Source organism: Typopeltis vanoorti, chromosome 5 (assembly GCF_054136105.1).
Source record: "Typopeltis vanoorti isolate ZY-2024b chromosome 5, IOZ_Tvanoo_1.0, whole genome shotgun sequence".
Taxonomy (NCBI): Eukaryota; Metazoa; Arthropoda; class Arachnida; order Uropygi; family Thelyphonidae; genus Typopeltis; species Typopeltis vanoorti.
The window spans coordinates 78316486-78342727 of record NC_143553.1 but is presented as its reverse complement, the minus strand read 5'-3'; the positions used below and the strand labels follow the sequence as shown (position 1 = coordinate 78342727).

The window sequence follows — 26242 nt, the reverse complement described above, 5'->3', positions numbered from 1 at the left end:
AAAAAAAAAGTCGCTTGGAGAAGTCAAAAGTAAAGATAATGCTGATTTCTTTCTACGATTCCAAGGGCATTATCCACAAAGAATTCGTTCTACCTGGCTAAACTGTCAATGGTGAGTTTTATCTCGACGTTTTGAAGCGATTGATAGCGAGAATTTTTAGCGTACAGTATGAATATCGTGACGACCGAACGTCAGAGCACAATCTGTCACTCTTGGCACTATAACTCGGATTCTAATGAAGTAAATGTCATAAACAGTTGAAAGAATACTAATGAAGGATGCCGCTTTCGACAACAAAAAAGGTACAGCAGGTGGCGCCATTAATTTCATCTATTTTAGAAAAGTTAGGTTTCTTTTTTTGGACAGAGGGTGTATGTTCAATAACTTCTTTGTCTTACTGTGTTCATCTTAATGGGTGTCACCCATGGAAGTTGTTCAAGAGTGTAGTGGATAAGGGTGTGAGGAGTAGATATTTTTACTTAGGGAATGTGGAGTGACTGGAATGGATTGCCAGAGATAGTGAGTGCACTGACAATGAATGAATTTAAGGATGGGCATTGTGTGAATAATGGATACTGTGTGGATTGCTCAATTAGTTGAACACCATCACGAAGATGCCATTAATAATAAAGTTTTGTTTACGTTTGGTAACGGAAATTCTGTCTTGTTGAAAGTAAGTAAACACCAATAATTGAGATAGTTGTATAAAACAAGTAAATAAAATCAAATGTGGAGATATTTAATGGTTGTGTTTGCTGTTTTATGCAGCTTTCATTCCTTTCGCCGATGCACAAAAGTGAGACTGGGAATTCTCCTCTCAATGAATATTTGGCTGCCTACAGTTTCCCATATTAACAGTTGAAACTAACAGTTGCTTCTGGGTAAAGAATAACTGGCATTAAGAGAAAGCAGCTTAATATTATAAAGATATCCTGTGGATTAGTGCGAGAAATAATAGGCGATAACTAACCACAAGAAAACCATTCCTTCCAAAATCTGAAAGATTCAAATAGGATGACGATTCTATTTGAATGGCATTCAAATGATTTCATGTTTCAAATAAATCTACAAAGTATATCATAAAGTATTCCGCGCAATATTATTCGGAAAAGTTACCTTACACAATTCAGAAGACTATCAACCATTAATTCTCTATCATTTCAGACCGAGAAATTATCTTAAAATTCACCACTTGAAATAGCTAATTCTAAAATACCACATTTTAATAATTCATTAGCTCGTTTTATTTTAGTAGAATTTTTTATTAATTAGCTATTTTTATTTTATCAATATAATCAATATACACTACCGAAGGTAGTGTATGTTCTACATGCTGTCACGCTCGAGACTTCTATTTGTTATTCGAAAATCATTTGATCTGCTCGATTGAGACATTTCAGGCAATAACAACTGGCTTTCTGAGTGCAGTTAACGAAATATAAAAAATTACCATTCGAAAATTAAACTAAATATAATTATAGTAACACACAATATCAAGATTCATTGCAGTGTAAATGCTTATAAAAAAGGGGAAAAAGTTTAGATTGCATACTTACCTGACAGTAAATACACATATCGGCCACTGAATTGGATACTTTTATTTAATACCGTGTTTCCATAATAAGCATTCGACTGCCAATACCGATCCTCTTCAGTTCCCTGCTCACACTTCGGTGAGATATGGGGGGCTATAGCAGATTTCGTTAGATGCTTCGGTCAATTGCTGCACGCTGGAAGTTCTATTTGTCCGTACAAACCTCCTTAGATGATGGTGATCTCGTTCCTGACAGACTATATTAAGACCACAGTTATTACGCTTCTCAGACAAGAAATGTGGGTTATTTTTTCCACGAATTAAACTCCCCTGATATCTCACCGTTTGAGAAACCAGTCAGCTCTACTGTTTTTCAAATCGTGGTTATACATTCAGACGGCACCCACGAAAAGCCCTTTATCGAACTGCAAAAGATCCTTCGTGTTTCCCATTGTGATGATTACTGTTGAGGAATTCCGACCAACAACATTCTTAAATACATGGAAGTTGTCTAGAACGCGTGGTAACGCACGAATATTTTGCATTTACGTACATTACATAAAAGTTTATAATTCCGTAGCCGGTACGTGTAGATAAAACTGCCCTTTCATGAATATTGATTACGTTTCCATGACTCCGGGTTAATTGTTTGTGACATGACAAAGAGTTAAACACGCTAACGACAATATGAGATGAGATAAGATCTGTTATTTTTCTCCATCCACCGATACCCCGCAAGTTACCTACGAGTTATCAGCTAACTGTCATATAAATATTAGATTTTGAACTGACTACATAAATTGTTCCTGCCTGCGTCATCACGTTAGTTTATTACTTGAATCCTGTCTCTTTTAATTTAATTGTGAGGCAGTGGGCTGTTGATTTTGAAGTGAACTCATTTTACTTGTGAACATTAGATGAGACTAACCTGTATATAATCGTTTTCAGTTCCTTGTCAGGTAAGTCGACCAGAATATTCCTAATTGTACTTTAAGGAAATCATGGAGGTTATATTAAACATGTATTATAAGCAATTCTATTGTAAAATATTAGAAAAAAAGATGAAAAAAAACCCTGCTTCTTCTGTAAAGGATATTCTTTGTATTCTTTATGAATAAATAATGAAAACATCGTATGTTTTCCTTAATTCTCACAAATAGTTCTTTTCTATTCTATTACGTCAAAGGATCGGTTTTACATAACCATTAAAGATACATCACTAGTGAATAAGGATTTTGGAAGTGGTGATAACTACAGAAGGAAATGAGTCTTGAGGAGGGTGGGAGGGATGGATTCTGGTCCCATCTTCTTGTACTTGATTATGAGTTAATCAACGAATTTCTTATTATTTAAAGAACTTTGTTGTTGCCAGAAAGCCTTAAATAATATCTCTCATGGACTTTAAGGTTTTCTGTTCTATTTGATTGAATCAAGTTCTTTATCATTTCGTCATACACTAATCTAAGATCTAACAAACACGTAACCTCCTTAGATTATGTTCTGAAATAGTCTTGGAAATCATGGAGTTAGACACAGAAGTCTGTGTATTTCCTAAGCTTAAATAAAATGATTGTGAGTTGCAGTTTAACATGCAATGATGATTTAAATAAATTCTCCTATCCTACCGAGGAGTAATGCAGTTACGATTAAACAGCCACAAATATTTCAATATTATTCGTTTTACCTTATAATTTCCTCCTCCTCCTGGTTTTGTGTATTTCTATCAACGTGGACATATTTTCAAAACTTGCCTTCATATTTATTGAATGTAAGAGAGGTATGATTTTTTTGGTATTATACAAAAAATCCTTGTTTGAAACTTATTTTGAAATGTCTACAAAGAAGGAAAATCTTACGGCTCATGAATTTCACTCTCTTGTCTGAAAAGCTCATCTTCGTCAAAACAATAACAAATGTTCTTAAATTTTGTTGAGTTTTCCAGTCTGCAGTCTGGTGCAGATAATGAAAGGGTTTTCACTTACCAGAAACTCGGATTTTTACATTGCAAAAAATAACTGGATATATAGATTTAGCTGCTTTTGTCATAACTCGAAACAACCACTGCTTTTCTGTTCACTCAAATGACAATTGTTTTATTACTTCATAAATACTTTTAACTGTTTATCCTGTCTTCCCATTTACTTCCTAAGAAGAATACTAAACAATCATCAATACCATACTCTTGGGTTCATAGTGGACCAGTTGCTCGAAGATCTAAATAGTCAGGCGACATTCGTCTTATGGCAGATTATCAGTTTGTTTGTTTTTTTAAATATTGCTTTAAATATTGCTTTATTTTTACATAGTCAGGACACCCTCCTATAGAGACTAAACATGGAACTTTTCAAAGCCAATTCAGGCGGTGGTCTCTTATCGGGCGAAGAAATTCGTCTGCTACCTAAAGCAAATCATAAACATCCATGCCCACGCTGGATTCAAATCCGCAGGGTGTTGGATGGAGAATAACTACGTCAACCACCTGTCCAAACGTTTGTTTTCCTAGAAAATCCAAATAGAGATAATGAAATAGAAGTCACTAGCTGTTACATGATGGATTTATGCTTTCCGACTAAATGCAGCTCTAAGATTAATCACTGCTTAGAGTTTTGCCTGAATCAGTTGAGCCAGTTAATTTTTGACCAATTGGTTACTCTTATTTTGTCTTTTGTCTGCTAACTCCGGATGAAAGACGAAAATTCCAAAAAATCTGAAACGAAAATCATCCATATGAAATCAGCTAAATCATTTCCAGTTCAAAAGCCATGAAAAAGTTTCTTCGTTCCTAGACCGGATTCAAATCTAAGCTTTTTTCCCCCGAAAGCTCTGTTTTCCCTTTTCATAACGTAGGCAAACTGGACAAACTTATTTCGTCTAATTCAAAACAGCAACGCCGGTAATAAGAACCACCATGTTTGACAGTAACACACAAGGAAAAAACCCTGTAATATTTATAAACAATTTAGAGTCAAAGTTCTCATCAATAATTACCAGCAAACTAAGATTGTTTTATTAATCAATACTGATATCCTCCTTGACTCGATAAAGATTTCTGAGCATGCGTTCATGTCTAGCTGTAAAAGACCTAGGTTTATTGGAGATCACCTTATTGAACACCTTTACTAACGGAAAAAATGTTTTCACTTTAATTGTATCAAATATCTGCTTGACGTTTGCTGAAAACAGTAATTGGTTGGATATACTTAACACTTTAGTGAGTGCACTAGTCTAGTGGATGAAGGTGTAAACAAAGGCATCTAAAGCATGTACTATGGTATTAAATATCTTGTAGTGATCGATAAAAATGATGATAACTGATTTATTATATTTTTTAATAGTTTGACTGTTCTTAAAATTACATGTTGTAGAAATTCGTTGCCTAAATCTTTTTTTGTTGTTGTCCATGTGGCTAGTGTGCCCCTAGTTATCTTGAGAATATGTTTAAAGAACTCTTAGTTATGTAAATTAAGACTGACTACTATTAGGTTGCTTATATCTGATTTATGATTTTTCTTTTGCAATAGAATTGTCTTTGATTGTAGCATTGGTCCGGAAAAGTTACTACTCTTTAAGTCTATTATCAGTTACGAGGTTCTCCGTGTTTTTGACATGCTTATGATGTCCTATTTCATTGTTTTTGGTGTCAACTCTCCGGAGTCTGTCATCCATCATCCATTATAAATGTATCCACACTTCGGGAAAAGTGGAAACGAATATCTTCTAAATTTTTTCCTTGAAAGATATTTCAGGTAATCATTTGTTCTCTCAGTTTTATGAATGACTGCAGCATATTTTCTTTCTCTGCCCACAAATTGTGTCCCTTTGTTATTCCGCGAAAATTGTTGAACCATTATAAGAAGATTGATTTTTGATTTCATTTGGAGATTCCGTCTACTCTCTCTCTCACGGAGAAAGCGTTGGGAAAGCATTGAGGTGAGGAGGAACTATACCTTTTTAATTACTCCTTGTTCAGCATAATCTCCCGATAGATAATTGTTCAGGTCATTTAGAGAATTTTCACTAAGATTTTGTAGCAATCCATGAGGAGAAAAGATACACGTAATTTGCATAAATTTAATTTATCGTTAGTATTACAAATGTAAAACAAAGATTAAATACCTCCCATGCTTTTCCCTGTACAATTGTATGCATTTCAGCGAGTAACAAAATCAGATTCGAATATGGTTACAAATAGTGTGTATAATGGTTGAATCAGCTAAAGTGGTTACGAATAGGATATTTTGTATTAATCGTGTGTGCTCTTTTCACCGGTTGTTTATTTATTCTTTGTAATGTAAAACCCGACTTTCCGAGAAAATCCTTCCATATATGTATCCGACGACTAACTCACCCTCAGATGAAGCGACTTAAAATTCTACTCCCAGAGGTATACGAACGCAGGTATTTGTTAACCGAGGGACAAATGTCGGAAAGTGTTAGCGCTTGCACTACGGATGGGCATATATATATATATATATATATATATATATATATATATATATATATATATATATATATATATATATATATATATATATATATATATATATATATATATATATATATATATATATATATATATATATATAAAGGACGATTGCTATCTTATACCGCACATTTTATATTTTCTTGCATTTGATATAATTTTAATTTAGTATTAATTTCATGTTGAATGCATGTTGTTGTTGAATTCATGTTATTTCAATTTTCATGTTACGCAAAGTTTATGTAAAGTCTAATGTAAGTTTTTTTTTTTTAAAAAAACAAACATTAATTACAACATTGCTAAGCGGAATGATGAAGAGAGAGAGATAGACTAAACCGTGACTTTACAAGTTTGCTCGTAATTCGAGTTATTCTACAAAATAGCAGGTAGTGAATGAAAGTGAAAAAAAAATCTTCCGTACATAAATAAAATAACATAGTTATTCAAAATACAGGCAGCTCTCTGTTTACGCCTCACTTCTGTTCCTAAAAAAACGGGCGTAAACCGAATCAGCCTAAAACAAACTCAATTTTAATGGAGGTACAAAGTTATGATACGCACAGTTAAAAAATATGCACATGAAGTATGTGTAACATTATTATATTTAAAGCTTTGATAATACATATATATATTTGTTAAAATAAAATTATTAATAACGAAAACAAAACGAAATTATATATAAAAATATGAAACTTAGAAAAGATATTACATATTTCTATGTTGAAGTTCCTGGTTTCGGATCATCTGCATTTTTTATAAAAAAAAGTATCCAGTGTTACCTGCCTAGATTTTATTTTTTCTTCTTTAAGAAGGTCAGTGTAAGGTAGAATAGATGCGATTACACCCCTTTTTTACGTTCGCACTCCGTTCCCAATCGTTGTCCATTTCGCAGAGCTCATCAGTCAATGTTTCCATGCTTGCAAGGATACGCTGTAAATCGGCAGTTTTTATATCTCTCAGAGGACTTTCTTCGTTTGATTTCTCTTCCTTTGGATGTTAATTTAATTGTTTGGCTAATTCTTTTAAGTCTTCATTGGAAAGTGGTTTATCATGGATCTCTAAGACTTTTGTCACATCTTCAGTTGTAATATCATTAAATCCCACGGTAGGACAAAAATAATTTGTATACCAATCTTTAAAATTTCTTGTGTAACCCAAGAGTTCTTGTTCCATTTCCAATAGACTGGCAGCATGGCTTTTAGACCCCTGAAAGCGCGTGGTGTCTGTGAATGGTACACCAACATTGGTTCAAGCTTCAAAGTTCCGAAGACATTTGCACCCAACAAAAGTGTAAGTCTATCTTTTGCAGCTTTAAAACCTGGAGCGGAACGTTATTCACAGGAAATGAAGGTGCGTGATGGCAACTTTTTCCAGTAGAGCCTAGTCTCATCATCATTAAAAATGATATCATGAGGATAACTTCCTTGTTCTACACAGTCTTGAAATTCTTTAGGAAAAGCAGCCGCTGCCGCAACATCTGCACTTGCAGCCTCACCACATTTGACACTATGGCACTTACTTCGAGACTTAAATCTCATGAACCAACCTTTGCTTCCTAAAAATGATTCTTCGCCTGCATCTGTCTTTTTAAGATCCTCAAAAATTGTTTTTACTGTCTCAGTTATAACAGCCTACGTTAGAAGAATGTTTTTCTGATTCAAGTCATCCACCCATAAAGTTAATAATTTTTCCATTTTTTCATGAAGTTTACCCCTGCTATAACTTACATGTTTTGCATTTACACCTTAGTACTGCCGTAGATTGTTGCGAAGACTGTTTTATTCTATCTGCATTTTTCATAATTGTAGTAACAGTCGATGGAGGTAAGTTCATACTTCGACAGACATTGGTACGTGTCTGCCCAGGTTCCATTCTTCAAATCACCTCCATCTTCTTTTCAAGTGTGTTGATTTCCGCGCCTTCTTAACACCAAGTTCTGCTAACTTTTCAGCACGTCTTTTATCAGACATAATATGTAATTACCTACTTTGTCAATTTAAATACGTATGTACGTAAAAAAAAAAAAATAATAATAAATAGAACAATTAGGTAAATTCAACCGTAAAACTAGGTTTAATACATATACTGTACGTCGTAGTAGCTCGGTAAACACTCAAACACTAGAGTGCTTGCTAACGTCGTTTCTCAGTCAGATCACACTACAGTAAGAAAGGACGCGCAGGCATTCAGCGTTATTGTGAATCGGCGTAAATTCAACCGTCGTAAACAGAGGGCTGCCTGTATTTGTATTTGTGTTAAGCTGCCCGCTTGGTTGGCCGAGTGGTTAGCATATTCGTTCTCTAACCAACGTCGCTGATTCGAATCCGGCCATTAGCATGGATGTTTGCGATTGTCTTTAGGTGGGAAGTGAATTTCATCGCCTGGTGTGAATGGGCTACCCTGTTCATTGGAGGACTGATTTATTTGAAACAGTTCCCTGTTTGGTCTTAGAGCAGGGTCTCGGACTATGTAAAAAATAGATAAAAATGTGCAAACCAAATATATAAAATTGATAAAAATGGTAAAAATATAATGTTTAGCCCACCCATGGTAAAAATGTACTATCGGTTTCTAATAACCATTCGTGGGTGGGAACCACACGTTTCAATACTGCTAATTTACATTACCACTACTGAACATTGACAGTAACATTCAGGTATAAGAATACGATAATCCTAAGAGAAGTATTGTTCGTTGTTTGCTAAGTAATTTTAAACGAAATGAAACCACTTGGGAAGAAAGGAAAAAAAAGATTATTACCTTGTTCAAGATCCTTATAGGTCTACAAAATGAACTTATTGGGTTCTCTTTGAGGTACAGGTCACGCCTCGAATCACTAAAACGAAGGAATTAATGTTTCATTGATCGGAATCACACTTAGCATATTTCTTTGCGTATTTTGAAATTGCATCACGCATGTTTTAGGAACGTACTCCCCTCCCTTAGGACGACACGTTTTGAAACTATTATTCACTAACAGATATATTTAGCGCTACTTCTTATATCTAGAGAGTAGCAACAACTTTTCAATGATATTTTAACATTTAACACGCGATTACAATTTTATAGCGATAATTGAAGTAGTGACTTTTCTTTTCTTAGATACCGCAATAATCCTTCACTTCCAGGTACCTACTTTGAATCATCCATTCCACATTTTATCTGGAGATTATAAAATACCTTTGAAAGATAGTTATCCACATTTATGCTAATATCTATAAAGAATAATCAGCCTCACCTTTTATTCGCTGCAATTGAACGCAGATTAATTTCGCGTTAATCGTAGCAGCTGAGATTTTATATTGTTATATGAGCAATTGTTCCTATTGGTCAGTATTTCTCAACCTGTGGTCCGAGACGATGGGATAGGTGGTCCGCAAGCAGACTTAAATTAAGTAAATAAATATATATTTCTTAAAACCACGCTACCGGCCAGGACGTATATATACGTCCAAGTTACCATGGATGCGAAGTGCATATTAAAATTGTAATACCATTGATATTACATTGAAATACTGTATATTATGGATACAAAACGTGTGAGGATGCGTATTTGATCCATAATGGCCAGTAAGGTGGTTGTGTCCAAAGAAACAAAAAATAAATAAAATAGAATAAGTAAAAGTTATTGAAATAAAATGGATACTTAAAAAAAAAAAAACATCGACTATAATTATGACAATTTTCTGTTTTGTAGAACTCTGTCATCCCGAACAACTGAATAGGAAATATTTCACATTCGAAATAATTACATAATACACAAAGGGATCCAGTGGAAAAAAATTATGGGCTTCTGTTCGGTTGGCGCTCAGCCATTACAGGCAGGCATAGTGGGGTTATTTATAAGATCAAGGAAGTAGCTGCGGTTATGCATTGGGTACATTGTTTCATACATAGGGAAACGTTAGCCTTCAAAGGAATGTCACCAGAATTTAAAAGTGTACTACACAACGCTGTAAAGCTAGTCAATTTTTATTTAGGCTCGACTGTTAAATAACAGGTTATTTTCAGTACTCTGCGATGAAATGGGCAGTGAATATATACAATTTTTGCTTCATTCTGAAATTCGCTGGCCTTCCAAGGGCGAGAAAGGATTTTCATCGCTTCTTCAAATAAAAACAAAATACAGAAATCCTCTTAGTACGTGTGCCGAAAAGTTGACCAATATTGAGCCAGACATCCAGCAACTCTGCAGAGGCCCGAGAAACTCAACTATCTCATTAAAAGTACTCGTAAGTAGTAACATTATTATATCATATTATTTATTTATTTAATAAAAATTAAAAATTCGTTCAATGATGATACACTTTGAATTGCTTACCTTAAATTACATAAAATTACATAATTAGTGGTCCGTAGAAGTTTTTTAGGCAGTTTACTGGTCCTTGAGTTTAGAAAGATTGATAAACGCTGCTCTAGATGAGGCAAACTCAGTTGTTGATGGAATGTTGCACCACGTGATAACTGTTATCAGATGTTATTCGTTTCAATTTTTAATATTTTGCTTCCCATTAAAACGAAAATTTACAAACTGGTTTTAATGTGTTTTTTCTAGACTGCCTTTGCTTTCCTTTGGGTGAATCCAAAGCGAATAATATTAGAGAAAACAGAGAAAATAATTATAAATCTTTCTCTTGTAAAATTAATAACTTTATCTTTTCTAATAATTACGTTCATTTTGATTGAATTTGTATAACTATTTTGATGACAATTTTGTTTTAAACTACTAAATATTTTTTACATAGGAGAAACAATTGTCTTTTAGGAAATTAATTTGCTGATATTCCTTTTGCAGTTATTCTTTCCACATGGCAGAAAACAACACCGGAATAAGTGATTTAATGATCCCGAGTAGAATTGCAACTGAGACTTTTATACAGGTATATAGTAAAGATTATATGCTCTGGCATAAAGCTAAAAATCAACAGGAAGATAGGGAACAGGTGGTGGAGCAAGAAGGGAAAAGAAAAGAAAAAGAAGTCGAATGTGTCCACCAGGATTTAGAGGACATTACCGAAGGAAAGTGGATGCTTTTTTTGAATAAAACGATAAAGGATAAAGACGATCTAACAGCCCTCGACCGATGCTGGTTCAAAATAGTGAAACTTGTAAGCGTTAACGTCATGTGGTATGCAAAATGTTCTACTGCAATAAACAACGAAACTCTAACCAATCCCACAAACGGAGTTATCCTATGTTTCACTCGGGACTACACGAACACAGATGACGTGCGGCGTTTGTCTGATCTCCTCTGGTTAGTGGTTCCTTACCGAAATTCCATGTATTACACAACCACAGTTGCCATCCCTAAACTTCCATTCAGCGTGTATGATTTCAGGAACATATCGACATACAAGAGTGATCTAGATGGTTCCTTTTATGAGCGAGATGAACAAAACAAATGGAAACTTTTAAGGTACTGATTAAAATTAAAATAAATAAAAACGTTATAGAATAATATGTTATATGCAAGATAGAAAGCAACATTCGTTGTGTTTTAAACTGAAATAAAAAAACTGGTTTTAGAGAAAAAAATAACAGTTTTATAAATTTCATAATGTATGCCCAAGCCCAAACCTAATTCCGATTAAATTTTCTTTAAAATGAATCACTAAAGAAGATTTTTAAGAGAAAACAAAATGATGTCATGGATTTAATTTGAAAAATTCATGAAATACAAAATATTACTTTGCTGTTAAAATAGCCGAATAGTATTTTGCTGAACCGCAGTTCATCAAAACACTATTCCGCTATTGTTAACATAACGTGAAAGTGAGAGCTAAAAATAAATAAATAAATAAATAACAGCTTCAATTTCAAATTATAAACAAGATTACTTTGAATATTATTTTCGACATCAAATTTATCATACATCACTGTGTTTTAAATTTTACTTCCGTAAATAAAACATATTATCCAGAAGGGAAATATTTGTTGTTTTAGAAGCTAATATATTTAAACTCTTATCTTTGTTATTTTATGCAAGTTTTCTCTCAGTTACTATTCCAGTTAGGACCAATTTATTTTGTCTTATAGTTAACATATTATTTTAAATATGGTGTATAGTACGCCCACAGATTCGAAACCCTTCGAAACTTCTGCGCATGTCAACAGGAGGAGAATCCATTCCGATAATAGGGTAATCAGTCTGTATTGTGGGATGAGTTGTTTATTATTACACGTAGGAAAATTCTCTTTTATGATAATTGTAGGTAACTATGTTGCTTGTATAACAGTTTAAAAATTGTACCTATGAAGCACACGATTTCGCGTGTTGGCGTTCAATTCGTACGTACTTTCTTTCTCCCCTTCAGCATGAATCGATTATTCTTGGCAAGACACCAAGCAGAGATCTACAAACTGTGGGCGAACGATATTAGGTTTTAGGCTTTAATCTACTTTACGTTGATTTTCTCTGGTTAAGCCATTTGTATACATCTGCCGGTATTGAGACAATATGTTTATGTTTCTAAATGATTAACCAGTTTAATAAAATAAACAAATATAAACCTATAAAACTACAAACCTATAAACAACTACTTACACATATAAGATGTTATCAGACCTTCACAATTAGTACACACAAATAAGTAACCAGAATAAAAACGTTAAATGAATCTCTGTGTGCTTGTTGGTAGAATGCTACTTGCTGTTCACGTTCTGTAGCATCACGCGTACTGTATTCGTGGCAGTGAAATTGTTAACGAAAACAGACTAAACCTGATGTTGGTACATTGTGTGGAAATCCTTAGCATTTCACATGCTTCCTAGAACTTTCTTGTGAAACATCTATGGTCAATATGAAGCGTTTTTGTTTATTGCCAAACTACTCGATAACCTGTAGTAGTTTACAGTTGCATGGGATGCCGTCCTGATTTGTGCTGTCTTCTTTTTTTTTTTTGATGTTTTTACGCGTTCAAATAGTAGTTTCTAAAATGATTTGAAATTGTTTGAATTATGGTTGTATCATCTAACGTTATGAATATAATATTTTACATTAATCGTGTGTTTTGTTTAATGTAAAATTCGACTTTCCGAGAAAGTCCTTCCATATCCGTATGCAACAGACTAATTTGCATTCAGGTGAATGAACTTATAAATCCTACTCCTAGTCGGTTTTCAACGCAGATATTTCTTAAGCGAAGGACAAATAGCGGAGTGTGCTATCGACCGCACTACGGATTTGTATATGTATGTAGGATGACTGTTATCTAACGAGAGATATCTTATGTTTCGTTTTCTTGTTACTATTTTAATTTAGTTTTTTTTTATTATTATTTTTATTATGATCTTGAATGGGTTTCTTGATGTGGAGCATAATCCCCCTCTAATGAGGCAAAATGTTTATAGCACGCTGAATTCATGTTGCATGTTGAATGCATGTTCATGTTGAATTCACGTTATTTCAAATTTTCGTGTTACAAAACAGTTAAGTAAAATGTAATGTAATTTTTTAAATCAAGTAAATACAACTGTGCTAAAAGAGATGAATTAAACCATAATATCAGGTTTTCCTCTAAATTCGAGTTATTATACAAAACAACAGGTAGTGAACGAAATTGAAAAAAAAAAAAAAATTCTGTACATAAAAGAACATAATTATTCAAACCAAATGTATTTGTGTTAACTTGCGGGGCTGGTTGGTCAAGTGGTAAGCGTATCCCCTATCCAACCAACAGATCGCCGATACGAATCCCGCCGTGGACATGGATGTTTGTGATTGTCTTTATATGGTAGGTGAATATTATCGCCTGGTGTGAAACTGCTATCCCTGCTAAGGGATAGCAGTTTCACACCAGGTCTTAGAGCAGGGTGTTCACACTGTGTAAAAAATGGATAAAAATTTGAAAACTAAAGATATAAAATTGATAAAAATGGCAAATATATATATTTAGCTCAAACAAGTTACAAAATTAACTATTGGTTACTAGTAAATATTTCTGGGTGGAAACCACACGTTTCAGCACCGCGAGCTTAAATTACCATTACTAACCATTGAGAGTAACATTATTGTTTAAGATAAGTGTTGAAGATAAGTGATTCTTGAGGAAAATTTAGTCAACCAACCCCTTTAATTCGATCAACAACTTTGAACGAAATAAACCCATTTGGGAAATTGGGGGGTGGGGGATTACTTCCTTGTTGAAGATCCTTATAGGTCTACAAAGTGAACTTACTGAGTTCTGTTTGAAGTACATGTTACAATTCGAATCACTAAGACGAAGGAATTAATGTTTCGTTGATCGGAATTCCACTTAGCATATTTCTTTGCATACTGTGAAAGTGCATCACGCATGTTTTAGGCAAAATAACCCCTCCCAGAGCAATACGTTTTGAAACTATTGTTATTCAACTGATCTAATTAGCGCTACTAGCTAGGTCTAGAGAGTAGCATGAACTTTTCATTGATGTTTTAACATTTAACACAGGATTACGATTTTATAGCGATAATCAATTGGAGTGGTCACCTTCGTTTTCTTATATATCTTAAGAATCCTTCCCTTCCAGGTTTCTACTTTATATTATGCATTCCTTATTTTATCTGGAGATTACACAATACCTTTGTAAGATAATAATCAAAATTTATGCTAATACTTATATAGAATAATCCACTCACGCCTCATCTTTTACTCGTTGCCATTGCACTCAGATTAATTACGCGATAATAGTAGCAGGTGAGGCTTTATACTGTTGTATGATGCAAATGAATGCAGATTGTGCAAACTCAGTTGTTTCAAATTATGCAAAATCTGGAGTTCTTCATCATGTAATAATTGTTGTGAAATGTTATTCGTTTCAGTTTTTTAATCTATGGCATCTCATTAAAACGAAAAGTTATACATTAGTTTTAATGTGTTTTTTCTTGACTGCCTTTGCTTTCTCTTGGATGAATCCAAAGCAAATATACTACAGAGGTATAGAGAAAATAATGATAATTAATTCTCTTGTGAAATTAGTAAGTTTTACTTTTTTAATAAGAGGTTTTAATTTAAGTTACTTTTGATTGAATTTATATAATGCTTTTGATGACAACGTTATTTTAAAATGCTACACATTCTTTACAAAACACAAACAACTGTCTTTTAGAAAATTAATCTGCTGATGTTTCTTTTGCAGTTGTTCTTCCCACATTACAGAAAACAAGAGGGTTAGAAATGATATAATGATCCCAAGCCGAATTACAACTAAGACTTTTATCACGGTACATAGTAAAGATTACAGGCTCTGGCATAAAGTTAAAGGTCGACAGGAACACAAGGAACAGGAGGAGGAGCAAGAAGAGGAAGAAGAGGGAAAAGAAGTGAAATACACTGATGAGGATTTGGAGGACGTTACCTCAGGAAAGTGGATGATTTTTTTAAATAAATTGGAAATAGATAAAAACGGTCTAACAGCCCTTGACCGATGCTGGTTCAAAATAGTGAAACTTGTAAAAGATAACGATATGTGGAATGCTGCATGTTCCACTGCAATGAACGACGAAACTTCAGTCGATCCCACAATCGGATTATCCTATGTTTTACTCAGGACTACACGAACACGCATGACGTACGACGTTTGGCTGATCTTCTCTGGTCAGTGGTTGACTACCGAAGATCTATGTATTATAAAACCGACATTGCCACCTGCAAACGGGAATTTGCAGTGTATGGATACAAAGGCATATCGATATACAGAAGTGATCCAGATGGTTCCTTTCATGAGCGAGATGAGCAAAACAGATGGAAACCTGTACGGTATGGATAAAATAAATTTATAAAGAAAAATAAAATAACAGTTTTATAAATTTCATAATGTATGTCTACGCTGTAAAATAACTCCGATTAAATTTTCTTTAAATGAACCCTCAAGTAGATTTTTAAGAGGGAATAAAATTATGTTACGGATTTAAATTAAACAATTTTAACTAAGAATGTCGGTCAGTATATCATTAAGTAAAAATTAATCGAATACAGAATATAACTTAGCTGCGAAAATAACTGAATAGCATTTTGCTGAACAGCAGTCAAACAAAACACTATTCCTTGTTATTGTTAACTTAACGTTAAAGCGATGGTTTAAAAAAATAATGACACCCTTAATTTCAATTTGTAAACAGGATTGCTTTGAATATCATTTTTCTACGTCAAATTAAGCACAAATTTCTTTCATATATATTTTATTTGCCTGGATTACAAATATTACCCGTATGGATAATATTTGTAGTTTTAGAAGCTAATAAATTTAAACGCTTGTCTGTGCAATTTTACACAAGATTTTCTCTCACTGTTCCAATTACAACAATTGACATTGTGAGTGAATTTGTAAGCCAACACCTAAAAGTGCACTGATTTTCACAAACGGATATGCACTAATAAACAACCGAGGAAAGCGTTGTAAAATATTATATATTTTATTATGACGTAAATGATGGATGTAATTTGTCTTGTAATCAATATATTATTTGAAACATGATGTATTAAGGTTTAGGCATTAATTTACTTAAGATGAATCCGTAAATTTCTCTGGTTTAGCAGTTAGATAACTTCTGGTATTGAGACCACATGTTTTCAGATTATTAACGAGTTTAATAAAATAAACAAATATAATCCTACAAGGTTTGCAGTTTCGTAAGTCATCATCAGGGATACCAGCAAATGTTATTTTATTATTCCGTAACACCTCCAAAGAGTCCGAAGATTCATCGAGGGAGGACACCTACTCCCTAACTCTCCATCTGCACCACTCCATCTACCAACTACACCGAACCTCTACCACCACCATCATCATCTGCATTAAGGCCATGTACTGTCCACAATTTGTGTGATTTCTAAAGGGTTAATTTGTTTGTGTGTTATACAAATATTATTCAAATTAATACAAAAATATAAAAGACTAGAAACAATTAATTGCATGTATTAGATGTTTAATTTAGTGTTTTTAATGTTTAATTTAAATGATTAATTGCATGCATTAGATTATTAGAGCCTCTGTAGCTCAGTAAATGTATGTTTACTGATAGCATCGCACTTACAATGCGATATTTATTTTTAACTTCCCCTACCTTCAATGGAGCCTTCGTAGCTGAGTCGGTATAGACGATTTGGTAGGAAAGACCTGAGTTCGATTCCCGTTAATGACGTGAGGAACACAATTTTTTGAACTAAAGGTGAGTTGGCCGGTGTCATATGGAGGTGGAAGGGTTTTTTCCTGCTAACTCTGGTTTTTCATCCCTCAAAACATGCAAACCTGTCCCGTGAACACATATGGCTACAGCCATAAAATATATTATGGCAAGGAGGACAATAAGAAACCACCTTGCTCATAATCATATCTCTAGTAATGTAGCATATAGCAATCCCCACTAGCCATAAGGCTGAGGGAATAGAGTAGAATAGGATGAGATTCTATCAGTACTTCACAATTGCTGATACATACAAATCAGTAACTAGAATAAAAAATGCTAAATTAATTACTATGTATGTTATTTAAATATAAAGAGCCAATAGGCTTCATTTCGGCGATATAAACATTATTCAAATTAAAGGGATATTAAATCCCACATTGTTTTAAAACCGAATAAGAAACTCAAAGATTGGAATCAGAGTTTCATGCCGAATATAGTAAACTATAAAGTATCTGCGAATTACTAGCGTGAGCTAATGCAAGTGACTCTAGTACGCAGTACAATCTCGGACAACTCGTTGCTTGGTGGAAGGTCACTACCCAAACCGGTTTCAGCCTTTTTTGAGGCTTCATCAGTGAGTAGCTAGAATGGGAGTTAATGTCTTTCATCATCGGCCTTTGGAGTATAAAGATTGCTGAGGGTCAGCAGGTAGTAATAGGGGCGGTTAAAGAAAGGTAGATTAGGATAGTAGTAGGTAAAAAGAGGCCTCCGTCAAACCGTTTAGCTGTATAACCCAGAGGTTGTGGCTAAAAGGTCTGTAAAACATCATCTCCTTACACCTGTTCTAAAATAAACTTTTCTTATATGCGCTCGTAAAATACTTTTAAATTAACAATTTAACTGACCAGGTGTCTATGGAGGTCACCTCCTAACACCTGTTTTAATATAAAACTTGAGCCGGATTTTTTTTTTTTTTTTTTTTCCGAAAAAAAAAAAAAAGAACACTTAACACTACGGGAGTCAAAAAGTAAAATTACTGCGGGAATGAAAGCATTTCTGCGTGAATTAGAGCCTGAAAGTTATGAGCGGTTTTTTTTTTTTTTTTTTAAGAAGCAGTAAAAGAACTGGCCAACCTTACACCACGGGAAAAGCAAGATTTGGGGGAAGAATCTGGCCCGAGAGATGCCGCTCACAAGGAGCAGCACCGCCTCGCTGTAAGCCTTCGCAGCCCGGGTTTTCAGATCTGCCCCCTCCTATATGAACTGTAAGAACTCGTGAAGAGAAAAAAACTCGTAAGAGAAAGAAAAAAAAAACAGATATTACTTTTTAAAGGAAAATACACGGTATGATTAAGCCCTGTCTCAGGACACAGAGGATAGGAGGTTTGCACCATTTATTTACAAACCTCCCATCCCCTAGTATATGTCTTTCTTGTGCGAAAAACCTAGGTAGGTAGAAATAGATCCCGCTGAGTATTCTGGCTTGTATAGTGTTTTCGTCGCTGATTTGGGACTTTTTCCCGCACTTTCCAGATGTGATACTTGATTACATTGATGAGAAAAATTGTAAATTTCTGAATTTTCTTGACTGGTGGGGAAAATTGCAGGTACAAGACCTCCTCTAGTGTAAGCGGCTGGATTCCCAGTAATGCGCGGGGGGGGGGGGGGGGGCACAAGTAAAAGAAATGTCCCACCGTTTCAATGCTCTGGCAGACGTCGCAGAAGGGGTCGCACGGTCTTGAATTGTATCGGGACATAACCAGTTTCACCGGTAGCTGACCATAAGCTATTCGCCATGCCAGATCCCGGTGAAATGGCTGTCCCCAGCTATTTTTGAAATAGCGTTTCCATGTTAGTTTCTATATTTGGCGTATCACATCAGAAAAGTCGAAAGAACTCCCAATATCTTGCTTGTCGCTTTAATTTTAGAATTTCCATCCCTTCGGTTTTAAATTTTTTAAGCTGTTGGCATAGTGGATAATACCATTCTGGCACAACCTCTGCGCTGGGATCAGCATGTCCCGTGGTCCCGAAGTAGGGGAGAAAATGCCCTAGAAAGTATTTAATTAGGGATCCTGAAATATGGTTAGATTTTAAGGCCTTCCCTATGGTTTTGAGAGTGTTTGCATAGAATAGGCAGTTTAATTTCGGAAGTGAGAAATCCCCTTGATTGGTTTTGAGTTTTAGATATTCTTTTTTAACCTCATGCTTTCTTCCGTTCCAAAAAAAATCTATTAGTATTTTGTAAAGTTGATCTTCTTGGCTTTTTTTTAAATATCAGTTATATTTATTGTATGCATTAGCATGGGGATTATTACTGTTTTTATGATTACTGTTCTTCCGTAGAAGGAGAAATAATTGGGTTTAAAAGGTTTTATTTTATTTTCGCACTCTTCCCGCAATTTCTTAACAGGCAGTATCGGGCTCGCCGTGAATGGGACGCCTAGTACTGCTAGGAGCTGAGTTTGCGGGACTAAACCACAAGGAAAGTTATTTCTATGGAAATTTCCAAAAATTTTAATTTTGGTCTTTGAAGTATTAACGCAAAGACCACTGGCCATGCTGAATTTTTGCAAAATGCCAAAATAAATGTAGATGGACTCAGAGTCGCTGAGCGTCGCCACTACATCGTCGGCATATGCTACAATTTTGCTCTGTCTGGAGACTAGAGGTAACGGTATTCCTCTAACTGCAAGGGCGTTATCTATCTATTCTTCTTATGAGGGGTTCTAACGCCAGTGAGAAGAGGAGAGGGCTTAGTGGGCAGCCCTGTCTTACCCCTTTTTAATAGAAACTAGTTCCGAGAGGAACCCGTTGATAGCTATTTGGGTAGAGGCCTTTGCGTAGATGTTTTTGATTGTTTGCCTAAGCCTCGAGCCCACACCTATTTCCTGAAGGATGTCGTGCAAGTACGTGGGTCTGACGCTGTCGAATGCCATTTCCAGATCCGTAGAGAGAAGTGCCAAAGGGTAATATTTAATTTTTGGCCAGACGGATTAGATCTCTTAAGAAAAATAGATTTAATTCCATCGATCTACTCGGTATTCCGTAAACCTAGGTGCTTGTTATGATTTTTTCTATACCGCATTTGATGCGGCTGCAGATAATTTTTGCAAATATTTTGTAATCCGAATTAGTTAGGGAGATCGGTCGCCAGCTATCTGCCAAGGTGCGATCTCGATCTTTCTTTGGGATAAAATTGTGTAGCTTTTAACGAATTCCTCGGGGATATTTCCCGAAGTGAGGAATTCGTTAAATATTTTTACTAAAACTGGTAGTGCGTAGTCCCAGATAGATCGGTAGAATTCTATCCCTAACCCATCTAACCCTGGGGTTTTTCTTGCCTTCATTGTTTTGCAAGCCTTTTTTATTTCCTCAGCAGTTATCGGCCTTTCATGCAGAGCGGTAAGATGCTCGGGAAGACGTGTGATGTCCCACTCATCGAAAACATCTGCGCTCTGCTGATCAGATAAAGCGCCAAGGTACTGCTGATGGAAAATGCGAAGTATTTCAGGGGTTGATTTTATCAGTTTGCCATTCTCTTGGATTTTGTAAACTGTTCGCTCGTCATTTGCCGCCACCCGTTGTTGATTGTAGAAAGCGGCGGAAGGTGTTTCTAAAGATCTGAGATAGAGTATCGCTCGAAAATCGAGGTCCTCGACTCTACTCTGCCGCTCTTGCTGTAGCTCGATTTCTACCTGTCGGATAACATCGCTACAGGGAATTCCTCTCCGCTCGCTGGTGCAGTAGCCTCCGAGCTCCCTATAGAGATCCCTCAGACGTTGTCTCTGTTGGTGTGCCCTTTCACGTCCACACCGCTGAAAGAAGTCCCTTGCCTGCAACTTGAACTGTAGCCAGGTTTCCCAGTCCCAGTTGGTGTCTCTCCATTCGTTACAGAGGTTCTGTAGCTTATCGCTGAAAGGATTAGGGAAATTGGGAGGGAGCCTCCAAGGACCTCTAGCTGTTTCTATCATTTCTGGTATCCTTATTTTTAATAGGACCATTTTGTGGTCTGTTAGCAGACCTCTCACAGCGACATGACGTACCCCAAGAACATGTGGTTTTAAAAACTGGGATATATGAAACCTGTCGAGCCTTGTTGATATCTGACTACAGCACCACGTTCCGACTTTTAGTGGATTCTTCCGTCTCCAGATATCAACAAGGTCGAAGTTTTCGCAGCAACGTTTGAGTGCTGCAAACCTGCCAGTTCCGTTATTAGCGTTTCCGCCTATTTTGTCATATCGTGCATCTTCTATACAGTTCCAGTCGACCGCCACGATAAGGTGTTGCGCAACTAGAAAATAGTTTTCCAGTGCGGCAAAGAAACCGTTTCGTTGATGGGGCCTATTCGGGGCGTAGACAGCCACAAACCGGGTGTTACGGCCACCGTACTTCCAGTCCACAGACAATAGACATCCTATAGCTTCTTTCTGGACATTGAAGAACCCCCCGCGATTGGGGGAAAAATTAGTATCCCCACCCCTCGCGAGTGAGCTTCCCCGAAGCAACTGGTGACCGGGTAGCTTCTCGAAAAGTTCTCTACGTCCCAGTGTTTGTCAAAGTGGGTTTCTTGTAAGAATAAAATGTTGATATTATGCATTAGCATCAGTCTCCAGACAGCGCTTGGCGCCTGAGGATTGCGCAGACCGCTTATGTTTATTGTTGCAATTTTTAAACTTTGGTTCATTTTAAAGTTTGGTGTGTGTGGGGGGGGGTGTTACTTCTTTTACGAACTTTCTGAATTCTGGGGTAGGGGGGGGGAGTTGTATTTCTATCCTCCATGTTGCCATCCTAGAATTTCATATCAACGTCAGAATCGTCTTTACCGGAGATCTGAGATTCCAGTTCCCCTGGTTCCTCCATTGTTGTTAAATTTTCGTCTGCTGGTGTTAGGGTTTCACTATTATTTTCTGCTCGATTTGGACTGCTGGCTTTTATTTTTTTTTCTTCCTTTTTTCTTCCGTGTCTGAGTCTATCGTGCGTTTTGCGGCACTGTTTGCGTTCATTTTTTCTTCTCTTGTTTCTGTTTTACTAGTAGGGGTTTCTACCTTTGCGGAACGCTTCTTCTTTTCTGTTTTTTCTTGGTGTGGTTTGTTTAAACACTTTGGGATCTGCTGTCAACATCGTGTCAGGTGGTGGCTGTACGGATGGAGCTGCTTCTTGCTCTGCCATCGCAGGGTTTTCTGTAGGTATTGCGGAGACAGGGGTTATATTACGTTTTTAACATACTTCCTACTATAGTAGCGTGGTATATTTGTCCTTGGCATTGAACTCCTAAATAGAGTTTTGCTCTCGTTGCTTCATCTTTAACAACGACTTGGAACCTTCCTCCCCCGTATGTGGTAAATCCGAATATATTATTAATCCCTACAGTATCTATTAAAGTTTTCGCGAACGCCCGCTTTTCGATGTTCGAGTTTACCTCAAAACCGAGGGTTTTCACTCTAGGTAAGAAGGAAGTCATATTAGAAAAATTAAGAATACCCTTGTTATAATTTCCCGAAAAAAAGGAAGGAACCAGTGGGCCTTCCGGGGAAGAGTAAAACGCCAAGCGTTCCCCGTCTGTAGAAATCTCCTACAGACAGGCACCCGGCAAGATCAAAAAATACCGGAGAAAAACAAGGAAAATAACAAGATGATACCTGCTAGTCTTAACAAGTTAACTAGCAGGTATCATGCAGCAGGGCTCGCACAGGATCCTCAGGCTCTCGATCTTAGGAAAAAAACAGCAGCTGGACTTGACGGTAGGTGGACATCAGCTAGACCAAATTAATACTATAAAACTATAAACTATAAAGTATAAATATTAAAGCAATGTGGGATTTAATATCCCCTTAATTTGAATAATGTTTATATCGCCGAAATGAAGCCTATTGACTCTTTATATTTAATTAACTTAATGGTTGCACCTGTTTGACAACTCGTATAGCAGAGTATATAAGTTCTTTTCGCTATACCCTTTGGTATCTTTGGTCTAGCTACTCACTGATGAAACCTCAAAAAAAGGCTGAAATCGGTCTGGGTAGTGACTTCCCACCATAATGTAATAACAGCATACATTTCCTAGGAAATGTGTTTTTACATTATGGAAAATACCTAAGAATAGCGATCTGAACTTCGCTATTCTTCGCTATTCGCCGATACTTTATAGTTTACTATATTCGGCATGAAACTTTCTGATTCCAATCTTTGAGTTTCTTATTCGGTTTTAAAACAATGTGGGATTTAATATCCCCTTAATTTGAATAATTACTATGAACGTGTTGGAACAAAGCACATTCTGAAGCTTAGCCGTGTCGTATTCTAGGTGAGCGGTAGTTAGATTTCTTATGTAAGACCAAACTTGGAGTTGAATAAGCCTTGATTTTTGATATATTCTGTGGGGATCCTGAGCGTTTCAGATGCTCCCCTGAACTTTCATGTAAAACGGTTATGATCAATATAAGACATTTCTGTTTATTGCCGAACTACTTAATGAAAGGTGTTAGATGAATGAGATACCAAACCTGACTTTTGCTGCCTTCTTATTTCGACGTATTTTACCTGTTTAGACAGAGGATCTCACCTAACCTTTCCGTCTGCCCTGTATAGAAAATGCCACAAGATAGGCATGATTTAAACATTACGAGGTAGAGCATACAAGATGTCCACTACTTCAATTAAGAGCAATGAAGAACTGCGCTCGCTACCTGAAGCGTGCCCTCTCCCTCAATGGGTATGAACCCAAGAGGATCAACAAAATTTTTACTACGCCGCCGACTATTTCCTTAGGTAAACAAGATTTTAAGAATGCAGTCACGCTACCTTACATAGAGAATATTACAAAGTGGAAATGTTGCTTCACCGGTACAACATTAAAATTTATTTATTTATTTATTTATTTATTTTTATCATTGCATAAATTCTCCCGATTCTTACATCCTCAAAACTTCCACATCATCCCATGAATAAGACAGACGTTTATGAGACCCATTGCTCTTGTGGCTTTTGGTACCAGTGCAAATGTCACAAGAGCTCAATGACATCAACCTAATGAATTATCTTCTGTCAATAAAGTTTGCACTTCGATTTAACCAAGAATTAGTGTTTTATTCATCGGAATTCTGCTTAGAATATATCTTTTTCCATTTTAAAAGTGTGGCACGCAAGTTTAATGCCGAAATAGGTTTCCTCCCTTGAGAAATACGATTTCAAAATTTTGGTTCATAGCCGAGTTTGGTTCATAAACCAAGTAGAACAATAGGTAGATAGGCAAAGTCATTGTGATTTCACTATAATTCTATTACATTAAATCACTTTATTTCTTCCAAGGAATTAAGTTATTCGTATACTGATATACTTATATGATCAATGTGATAATAACTATATTGTAAACTCTTACATATTCTTCACAAAGGATAAATATTTGTCTTTTATATTACTAATCTGCTGTATTCCTTTTTTGTGTGATTTCCACTCACAAAACGTTATAGGCATAGAGTACAAATATAAAGTGAGTAGGTTAATGATTTTTTCTATTTTATTAGTGTTTATTATATATATATTTTTTATTTATTTATTTATTTTTATTTTTTTTGCAGATATTCTTTCCAAACGGCAGAAAGCAACACCGAAATAAATGAATCAATTCTTCCAAGTAAAATAACAATTAAGCCTTTCATCTTCGTCTATAGTAAAGACTATCTGCTTCATCATAAAAAAGGACTTCAAGAAGATGAAACGAAGGAGGAGGAAGAGGAAAACAAGGACAAAGAGAATGAGGAAGACGAAAACAAGGACAAAGAGAAGGAGGAAGATGAAAACAAGGACAAAGAGAAGGAGGAAGCCGAGGGACAGGAGAAGCAAGAACATGAAAAAGAAAAAAAAGAAGGGGAATACAACGATGAGTATTTAGATGGCATTACCGAGGGATACTGGATGCTGTTTTTGAATAAAACGTTGAAGGATATAGACGGTCTGACAGCACTGGACCGATGCTGGTTGAAGATAGTGAAACTTGTAAAGGATAACGAAATGTGGCGTGGAGTATGTTCAACAGCAATAGACGGCGAAATGCCAATTCACCCCACATGCGGAGTTGTCTTCTGTTTCACTAAGGATTATAGGGATAAACGTGACGTAGGGGCTGTGGCTAATCTGATTCGGTCAGCGGTTGACTATCGAAAATCAATGTATTACAGAACCGACATTGCCGCCCTTAAACTTAAATACAGTGTGGATAGATTTAACTCCATTTTGACATACAGAAGTGATCCAGATTGCTCATTTTACGAGCGAGATGAACAAAACAGATGGAAATCGGTATACGCTAGTGGGAAAATAAATAAAGAAACTGAGGAATAACATGAATTGGGAAAAAAGTTACACTCATTATTCTACTAAAATGAAAGTAAATGTTTTAATATATATATATATGTATATCATTTTCAACGACGTTAAAGTGACGATAAGCGAATTATCTGATACAGAAACATGAAAGTGTTTGTGATGATGACAAATAATGAGGTTAAGTATGTCAAACAACAATACTAGTTCTGTACATACAGTTCTAAACTGTTATTTCAAGCATTATTTTGAATCACGTGTATAATTTAGATCACTTTCTATTATCAGAATGCATTATGTACTTAATTTTTGAGGACAATCAATTGAATTTTATTAATATTTTCATAAGAAATTCATATCGAATGATTTTGAAAAAAAAAATGATATTAAGAGAAATAAAACATTTAATAAAAATATAATTATTTTTATTTCATTTTGAAGAATTAAAACCGATTTCATCCTTCATTTTCTTTTTTCTTCCCCTTCCCCCTTCGTTTCCGTTATTTTACTAATTTTATATGTTGAAAATTGGGGCTAAATTTTACTCTGTTTTAGTTCTAACTCTTTTTAAAATCAGTAAACAGAAGTTCGCTTTTTCGTCATTGAGGAAGCGGAATGTACTCCTGAGCAACATGATTGGAAGAAATACTGCAGACAACTGCTTCCATTACATGTTCCTACTTATCTAATGTTACTGTGTGCTCTTCGCTTGATTTTTCTGTGTGGCATTGTAAAACAAAACTGAGTTTCTGGAAATAGATGGAAGCCCTCAATGATCACTATGTGAACGT

At 35.5% G+C, this 26242-nt stretch overlaps 1 protein-coding gene across 2 annotated transcripts; it reads left to right on the top strand.

Annotated features, from left to right (window-relative positions):
- Window positions 1–2356: 2356 nt before the first annotated feature.
- LOC150106565 (uncharacterized) lies at window positions 2357–24887 on the top strand. 2 transcript variants are annotated; one of them, XM_090392538.1, is made up of 5 exons: window positions 2417–2493; window positions 5056–5280; window positions 10813–11433; window positions 15135–15754; window positions 24707–24887. In XM_090392538.1, exons 2-5 carry the CDS (start codon window positions 5213–5215, stop codon window positions 24742–24744), a joined length of 1347 nt encoding a protein of 448 aa, XP_090248664.1. In that variant the 5' UTR covers window positions 2417–2493; window positions 5056–5212; the 3' UTR covers window positions 24745–24887. The 2 variants fall into 2 exon arrangements, with proteins under 2 accessions (XP_090248665.1, XP_090248664.1); XM_090392539.1 differs by lacking the exon at window positions 5056–5280 and having other exon boundaries at window positions 2357–2493.
- Window positions 24888–26242: the final 1355 nt, after the last annotated feature.